This window comes from Cyphomyrmex costatus, unplaced genomic scaffold (assembly GCF_001594065.2).
Source record: "Cyphomyrmex costatus isolate MS0001 unplaced genomic scaffold, Ccosl1.0 scaffold17, whole genome shotgun sequence".
In the NCBI taxonomy this organism is placed as follows: Eukaryota; Metazoa; Arthropoda; class Insecta; order Hymenoptera; family Formicidae; genus Cyphomyrmex; species Cyphomyrmex costatus.
In genome coordinates this window covers 659,430-669,065 of record NW_017275715.1, presented here as the reverse complement: position 1 = coordinate 669,065, position 9,636 = coordinate 659,430, and the positions used below count along the sequence as shown (strand labels likewise).

At 37.3% G+C, this 9,636-nt stretch overlaps 1 protein-coding gene across 1 annotated transcript in view; it reads right to left on the bottom strand.

Moving 5' to 3' along the window:
* mGluR (metabotropic Glutamate Receptor) overlaps window positions 1–8,707 on the bottom strand; it is a 19,447-nt gene extending 10,740 nt beyond the window's left edge. The window contains exons 1-5 of the mRNA XM_018537327.1: window positions 8,323–8,707; window positions 6,981–7,796; window positions 4,682–5,027; window positions 2,879–3,371; window positions 1,489–1,604 (exon numbers count right to left, since the gene is read on the bottom strand). Coding sequence (XP_018392829.1) covers window positions 1,489–1,604; window positions 2,879–3,371; window positions 4,682–5,027; window positions 6,981–7,537 — 1,512 coding nt within the window. The 5' untranslated portion in view covers window positions 7,538–7,796; window positions 8,323–8,707. The remainder of the gene's footprint in view (window positions 1–1,488; window positions 1,605–2,878; window positions 3,372–4,681; window positions 5,028–6,980; window positions 7,797–8,322) is intronic.
* Window positions 8,708–9,636: the final 929 nt, after the last annotated feature.

The window sequence follows — 9,636 nt, the reverse complement described above, 5'->3', positions numbered from 1 at the left end:
CCTCTCCTCTCCTCTCCCTCTCTCTCTCCTCTCTTGCTCGGAAGAGAAATGATTCTAAAATTCCTTCCATATTTTATCTGTATTTTTAGAGAGAGAATTTAAAATTCCTTTTCTGCATTTTATCTATACCTTTACATAGCTTCCTATTAAATTACATTTTAACATGGTTTTTTGTTGCTGAATTTACATATTAAACAATGAAAATTTATAAGTAATTGATATTTCTCTATAATCGCTATTTATATTCCATTAATCGCTGATTCAGCCCATTTAATTTTAATTAAACTTTTAACGTCAATTATATTGCCCCATTAACTTCTAATTTTCTCGTTCTCTATAAACACCGTTATATTTTTCTTGATTCGAGAGTTTCATTCTACCTCGATTACCCCGGGCAAAAGCGGTTTCCCGGAAGCTTGCAGACTCTCGAATGTACAGCCGTCGGGCAACTTTAATTACTCGTTAAAAAGACAGAGCCGTCGTTCTTTGCGCATTCGCTTCGTTCGATTCCGCGTCGTGTCACATCGATCGTGTCGGCTTTACATGCGTATTAACGGCGCCACGTTGCAGAAACTGGCATTTAAAAAATACTGTTTCGGATAAACAAATAGCTGTAGTTTCCCGATTTAACAACCGCGATTACGCTGGAAATACTGACGCGACGTTTGTATGCATTGAGAATTTTATTTTGACTGTTATAAAGTCAAAAAACATCGGAGTACCGTTTTTGGTATTGATTTCACAATTTCCAGATTAAAGCTCTAAAATAAAACTGAACATTTTCTTTCCATTTCCATCCATATTTGAAAAAATTAGATTAATGAGAACATATCTTTCAGAAATTTGAATAATTGTAATATTCAGGCATGAATTCTTTAAACTAATTATTAGAATTAAATTTGTGAAATGAACATATATTGATGCTTGATATCAATTTTACAAATTTCAGATTAAAAATCAATTAAAATAAAACTAAACACTTTGCTATTTTACTGAGACCTAAACTGTTGGAAGGTTGATCTCTTCAAGGAATTCGAATAATTATAATGTTCGAGCATGAATATTGTTCAAATTAATTACCAGAATTAAATTTATAAGATAAACAGAAAAATATTGGTATTACATTCTTAATATTGATTTTACAACTTTCAGACTAAAGATCAATTAAAATAAAGTTAAACTTCATTGTTTTGCTTTGAATCGTTAGAACATATTTTTGAAGGATTCGATCAAAGTTTGAGCACTGTTCAAATGGTTCGACTATCGGAAAATCTCAAGCGCTACTTCATAGTTTATCCGCGTATTAGCAGTAAATGACGACGAAAACTAAAGTTTACGAAAGTGTGGGGGTGAAGACAAGACGTAGAAATTTCTAAAGAGTTCCAATTGAATTTATCGCTCTCGGTGGGTAGACACTTCGTTCAATTATGCATTGGCGAGGATATAATAGCGCGTTACAGTGATTAGGGTGCTCGGAATAAACCTTACCCGATAATGATAGCCGTTCGCGCCATTGTTGTTCGTCCCCTTACGGAAATTGAGGATCTCATATCGTGCCAGGCCGTCTCCGTGCTCGTCAAATTTCACTTCGCTACCGGCGGCGTCTGCAAAATAAAGTTGAATGACTGCAGATTTCCATCGTGGCTATGATTAGTCTCAAGAGATCCCGTTTAGCCAAATTGACTATTCGATTTTGGTAGCGACAGCTCTCTCGCGAAATAATACAAAAGCTTAACCCTTAATTAATATGCACGATAATTTTCCAATCCTTTCCTAAATGCACAATAGGTCGTTCGTGTTGGGTTAATTTTCATCACTTTTTACAAGTACATAAAAATTATTGAGTCATTCTTACATGAAAAAAAACAGTTTTACTCAAGTATATATAAAACTTTTGCTGGTTATACAACTTTGGCCAAAAATATTAGACAATTATTTTTTTTTATTCATCTAAAATTTTTTTACCATTAATTGTCATCTCGTAATTATTGGTTTTTACGTACAAGATTATATAATATATAAATTTAAAAGATTTTGAAACAAAGGATAATTTACAGCAAATGCCATAAATCATTTTTTGAGCTATTTAAATAATAATTAATAAGAATATACCTAATATTTTTGACTAAGGTTGACCGTAGATCTAAAAATAATTGTATGAAATTATCAAAATGTAAGAGACTCGGACTGTTATAGAATATCAAAATTGTTTACATTGTTCATAATGTTTGAGCGTCAAACAAAATTATTTTCAGATTTGTATCTACCTAAATGTTTAAATATTTTAAGTCGTTCTTTCCATGTACATACATTTAACATCTTTAGATAGTATTTGTTATTTCTTTGAAAGTATTTATAAGGTTGTGTATATATTAAAAAGAAAAATCAGGATGGAGACCATTATTTAGCCAGTGCTCCTAGTATTTCAAAGAGAGAAATGCGTAGAAGGAAAGACTCATCGTATGTACTAAAGGTTGATAATATCCCGAAACAGAAAACAAAGAAATACGCCACGTGCGCGGACAGCAAAAGCTATGTGACGTAAGCTCTCGATTATTTCGATTCGATAGCATTCTATTTTTGAAAGATTCTCATTTTTATATAGCAAGATTTATGACAGGATTTAATTCGCTTAGATCGATCGCTTCGCCGATTATCCCATCCAACGCTATTTCAACGAGCATTTCTTTAGCATTCCCTCGTCTTCCACCCACCCTTTCCCATCAGTTCTTTAGCACCTTTAGAAAAGGGATAAGAAGAACGAAAGGGAAGGGTGAGGAAAAAAATGGTACAAAAGAGGCGAACAAAACGGCGCGTCGCGCCATCACGATTGTTCCCATTTCGCGCGGGAGGACGCACGCCCCGTCATCGGACTCACCTACAAAGGACACGTTCAGCAGATAATTCTTATAGAACGCGCCGCGGTCGTAGTTGGCCATTGACGAGCACATGCCCTCGTCGCGCCCGCAGAGATCGTGGCGTAGCTTACTGAGCGCCAGGGCGAACGCGTAGACCGCGTCCACGACGAATTGCACCTTGGATTCCTGCTCGTAGCCGCTCGCCGTGCTGAGCCTGAGTCCAGAAGGGCAGATGAGATGACTCTGATTGCCGGTGCCGGTCTTCCATCCGACCTGCGAGCCGAAACGCTCGTAGGTCGCCGCATTCTTTCGCAGAGTGCAACCGAACACCTCCTCCCAGTACTCGCCGAACCACGGATTCCGTCGGTTGTTCTCGGGGGTGAGCGACTCCATGTAGCTGTCGAAGCCGGGGATGTTTTCCGATTGCAGCTCGACAGTGATGGCACCCTCGGCCTCTTCTTCGAGACCCTCGATCAGCTTACTCTGCCGGCCCCAGCCGTCACTGGCCAGCCACTGAGATTTAATTGCTGTTTGAAGAATTTTAGAGCGCAGAAATTCGAGGGCGTTACGGAACCTCATTTCATTTCAGCGCGGCAATGAAAACAATGGTAAATACGAGAGATGTGAGTTTCCATAGAAATCTTGATTCAGACAGAAAAACCGCGAGAGATAAACTTCAAAATAATCTTGGTGAGAGAGAAAGAGAAGGAGAGAGATTCGAAAACTTGCAATATGGAAACCTTGTACAAGAACTTTTAATATTCATTTGATATTCATTATTTAAAGAAAGTCAACTTTTTGCAATTGAAATTATTTAAGCGATAACAGTTTAGTTTTCAATTATCATTTTTGAGGCCCTACATTGCCTTAATTAGTGTTATATAATATACAAAATGAATAATAATTAATTATTTCATAAAATAAAATAGAATTCCAATTTGTCGTAAGAGAGGAAGGAAGAGAGAAATAAAAAAAAAAGGAAAGAATCTGTGTTCTTGAAGATTAATTCACGATTTACTTAAATATGTCACGTATAGAAAAAAGAATATGTCACAGATCAATAAGTAAAATAATATGAATGCCTGGAAAATACATCCTTTATTTTATTACTTGTTTTATTAATAAAAGATTGGTCTATCATTTGCTTTCAATATGCATTCTTGTTGAAATAGTGACAGAACATTTGAATAAATGTAATATTCTTTTAGTATAATAGAATATTATCTTTCAATTGTTTATATGAATTATAATTTCAAGAAGCAATTTTTGCTTCTCACTTTAGTTTTCAAAATTGCCTATTATTTTTCAAAACTCAACATCCTTCCAATGCAATCACCTGATTTAAATATCATCAAATAATTTGCTGTTTTGAAGAGCAGAGTAAGATTTTCTCTTGCAATATCTTTTAAATAATTAGAAAATGTTTTGCTAAAAAAAAATGGTATAATATTGCACTGTAACAGTTGCAATACTAATTCAAGCACATACAAATCCATTCCAATGAGAATAGAATTAATATGAATAAAAGAAGTATTTTTATTTTGATCGTTAATAAAAATCCATTAAAAAGCATCGCGTACTGCAATATAAAAACCAGATTCTTAAAACTAAAACTCTATCGATAGTATAATATAAATTTTTTAAAAACAGACATTTTACAATTGAAGCGGTGCTACGAACTTTTGATTTGACCTAATTTTTTGAAACGTTTGGAAAATGAAAATTGTTAAATGTTATTTTCAATAATAAGGAGAATAAACATAGGCTGGTTCCATGTTGCCGGCAAAAACCCTGCAATAATTACCGGTTTCCCGGCCACCGACCTGAAACGGCTGGCTGAGGTTCGATCGTCTCGCGGCCTCGAGGATACCACGGGCATCCTCCGCCCGAGTGAACAGGACGATCGCGCGAGCATTTGGCTTTTTGCTCAGGCGCTGGATAATATCATCGAACACCTTGTCGTCGGCGGCACTGGGCACCTTCAGCGCTGCTGCGATGCAAACGTTACGCTCGGTAGCTTCACGCGTGAACACCTCGATCCCATACTCGCCGTAGCTGCCCTCAGAGTACACGGTGGAGACGTACGACCAGTTGGCGCTCTTCACCACGTCAACCAGTGCGATCGACTGGAAGGTATCCGGCGGTACCGTCCTCGCGAAGTAGTCGAACCTGAAGATAATCGGATGAGCGGGACGCTGGAAACTTGATACGATTTGAGATTGTATTCAAAGTTGATAGTTTTTGTTAAAATGTATAATGGTTTATTTATGTTTTATTTAATATATATGATAATTACATATTATAATTATAAACAGATAATTCTCATAATTATAATTACAAGTTATTACAATTATTATAATTGTTATTACAGATTATATAATTATATATATTTAAATTATATTATATATATTATTACAAATTGTATAAATTATGATAAATCCATATAGAATATATAAATTATATAATATATAATACAATCAATGGCATAAAAGCAATCGCAATTTTTACTGAATATTTGCTGAATTATCGCAATTTTTTAAAAGAAATCAAATATATTAAAAATTAAAGTTTTATCGTATATGTAGACACTAAAATACATTTAGTTCATAGTATGTGGTACCCAATTATTATATTATTTATTATTATTATAGCTTGTCGAAAAATATCTTCGCATGAGATTTCGCGGCCAGAATTTTAGGTAAAAACCTCTATAAATCTTTCGAATGTGCCAAGATAACTGCTTCAAAGTAAATATTCGTGTTTCTCGAAGGTTTATCTTCATGATTGATCAGATATTTTCAATCGGATTTACGTCTACAGGAGAAAAGCCAATCCATCTGTCGATGTCATTTTCACGTTTGTGGAAATCTCGTAAAAAGCATGTTTCATGGAAAGCATGATGATAAGCTATAATGCTATAATCAATAATACAGTAATAATGATTGGACGCCATACTGAATAAATACGTTTTTAATGAGAGAAAATGAAATGTATTTTTAAAATATAACTTTAATTTCTCAAATACTCGACTTTTTCAGAGAACTGCTGACGACAATCTTGTGCAACTGATATATTAATTTTGTATGTATATAAAATAATATATAAAAATATATTAACTTTTATATAATATATATATATTATATTTTTTTATATTATATATGTGTATATATAATATATAATACATTTTTTTCTACTGCAAACCATTTTAAGACTATCATTCATTATAGAAAAAGCTACAGTTCAATATTGTTAAATGTTAAAATAGAAATCTATTATAAAATCAGTGGATTTTATTAACAATTCATCTCTTTCATTTGGGAGATTAATGGTTACTAATGGAAATTAATATCTTCTAGATACCATGTAACCTTGAGGTACATTTAAACGTTTCTAGCAGATACATACTCATCAAAGTCACTCATAACGAGTATTTGAACAGTAATCGGAAGTCTTCGAATGACAATTACACGCGAGGTCGACAAACGATGTCAAACTAACAAGCCTGACGGGAATGCCGGAATGCTCACATTAATCATAATTGAGGCCTTATATCGGACGAATCAATAATATTGTTTGAGTAATTGGTTAAACTTAAACACAGAAAAAAGAAATTATGAATTTTCCATGAATAAAATCAATATTTACTCGGAATCTATAAATTATGAAGAATAATAGAGTGATTTGTTACTCAAATATACGGAATTGTAGAGTAGACATTCGTAAAATATATCTCGGATAAACTCGATAACGAGCCACCGGAATACAAATTTATAATTAAATGTGCTTTTAGTTAGAATTTGAAATATCTGCAACCATTACATTGATGCAAAATTTGTTTCATGATTCCTCTCTTCTGCAATTCTCTATTAAATTCCGTTTCAAATAAGGTCACTTTTTTGGCTGTTTGAAAAAAATATTAAAAAATTATTTCTAACGAGGGAAAGGTCCTTCCACATGATCTCTCCAACTTTATACTTTTTATAACTTTTATATAACTTTCCAATTTTACTCGACACAAACACGAAAAGAGTCAACTTTTCATAGCGATAAATTAATATTACAAAATTTAATAATTATTATTGATGTACAAACACATTTCAACTTTTCGTTCTACAGTCTTACCTGGTCTTATCACTGAGCGCCTTAGCCGTGGACGCCGGCGATATCTGAGGGATGTGAAAGAGTCGCAGCAGATTCGCCACTTGCAACGATACCGAGCTGTAGGAGCCGCCTATTACTCCAAAGATGGGTCCCGCGCTCGCAGTCTTCTTTACCCTGGGTGTCGACTTGTCCGCGCACTCCAGCACGCTGATATCGATGTTGGACAGAGACGCCCGGACGAAGTGCAGGCTCTGATTGAGGGCGTACGTGTCGCGGCCGCACGTGTCGAGGATGTGCACGCCCAGCGTAACACCCGGTAGTATGTTGTCCTTCTGATTGATCTGATCGACGGCGAACAACATCGCCTCGAGCCGCTGCATGCCCCGGTGATAGATGTTGGGCCCGCACGCGGTTGGACCGCCACCCTTCTCGTGCACTGGGAACAGTCCGCCCAGCACGATGTCGCCGGGTATCAGCACCGCCTCGTTGTACGACCTTGACTGCGCCGTCGACAAGCTCGTTAAACGCTGCAGCGACAAGGTCAGGAGCAGCAACGGCCAAGGCACACGCTGGTGCATCGTAACTGCCTTAATTGCGCGCCGTTTCACACCGCTCTCGGCAGTCCTAGTCTCTCTTAGGAAAATCCTAGGATCCTCGGTCCGCCTCACCCGTTACATCTAGTAGCGGGACACAACTCCTACCACGAGCTGGGCATCTATCTCGAAGCGAAGAGTTTTCCATCCTTCACTCGCCCTCACTCGCGCCAATTTTCTCTACATTTTCGCAATCGATCGGACTCTGTCCTCTTCTCATTGACGAACAGATTAGTTATCGGATCTACAGGGAAAAGAACGATTTTGCTGAAGTACTATCTAAAGTTTAGCTAAATACAGATTTGAAAATAATTTTGTTGAATCATTAAAATAATTATAAATATATTAAGAAAAATTCCTTTGATTTTGATATATCATTTTTTATATACATTTATGAATTGTCATATATTTTTTAAAATAAGAGATTTACCTGCCAGTAATTAATTAAAAGTAATAATATAAATCAAAATAAGTTTATATCATTCGATTATTATCTCCCTCCTGCCTCCTTTTCAACTCTACTTTGTCCCTCTCTAAACAAAACCCTGACAACACTTAGGGGCATATATTCGTGTGTTCTGCGTAATTATTTTGATGGTTCAAGCAAAATTATTTTTAATCTCCATCTAATTAAATTTATGGAAACTTCAGCTAAACCATTCTTTCCATGCACAGATCTCTAACATCAAACTGATATATAAATGTAATAACTGGCCGGTGTTTCTTGAGAGTTGAATTCGTGACAGGGATACTCCACACTCTGTACTCACCGCACTTCCTGCTGGTATAGGATTCCCGACGGACCATTAAAGCGGAGGAAGCCGCTTTCTCGATTCGCGCGGGGAAAAAGCTCGGGATTCCCCGCCAGCGATTTCGGCATTCACGCACCACTGATCGTGAGCCTTTTGATCGTTCCTCGATCGCTCGACCGATCGGACGCGCTTTTCCGCGTTAGGCATCCCTTCAGGGGTACAAACGAATAAAGAGTCGATAAATCCCGGGAGTACATCGGTCCCGTGTTTCACGATCGTTTCTCGGGTCACCCTCGGGCGTTCCTCGGATTCCTCACGTATAATGTATACTTAAACTTCAGTTTCTCCTGTGACGAGTTCTTTTTCCTTTCTCCCTCTCTCCCTCTCTCTCTCTCTTTCTCTCTCTCTCTCTCCCTCTCTGCTTTTATATTTTATTGATATTATTTTTATTTTATATTTTTCGTTCCTTTGCTTTCATTTTTCGTTTTTCTTTTTTTCAAAATTATTCTTAAAGAATTTATCCTAGAATTTTTATAGTAATAAACGTCATTGTCTATCTATCTAACTCCCTCTCTTTCTCTCGTTTCTCCTTTATTTTCTGAACGAATACCGCTCAGTTCGAGGAAATGGGTAAGCGATGAGCACGGAATTCCCCTCGGAACACTTTCAGAGGTCTTGAAACATCCGGTACGATTATCAGAAATCCTCGGATACTCGTTATTCCGATAAACGATTGTTCCGGAATCGGTAGATGAGTGGAGTATTGGGAGACTCAGGTGCCGGAAGGCTCACTCGGCGTCGTCGTTTCCAGTCTCGGCGTTGTCGTCGTCGTCGTCGTCGTCGTCGTCGACCTCAACGTCGTCGTGGCCATCGAGAAAAACCTCCTCTTCGAGTTAGAATTCCGTTGAATTTCCGACTTTTTCCTCCTTCCACCTCCTTTATGGAATAATTCTCTTCTCCCTTCCTCAATGCAAAGACACGCGACTCTTCCCCCTTCACCTTCGTCTTCCGCCTTCCGGGATATTTCTTTTGTCTCGCTTTCCTACCGTCCTTCTTTTCCAGACGGTGAATTTCAGACTCGTTAAACGGATTTAATTTCACCGAGTCTAACAAGCGCGATAACGGCGAGTCCTCGGCTTTAAATCCGAGATGGCACCGGCGTATCGGCGTGGTCTTGTTTTGAATTTCAAAGCGACGACGACCCAGTTCGAGGACGACGACGAGGCACGACGGACGCTTCGCTACTCTTGTCCTTCTTCGTCCGCGTCCTCGGACTCGAGATAAGAGCAGTCGTGTCGTGAGGGTTCGTGGTTGGGCTCCGCGATCATTCTG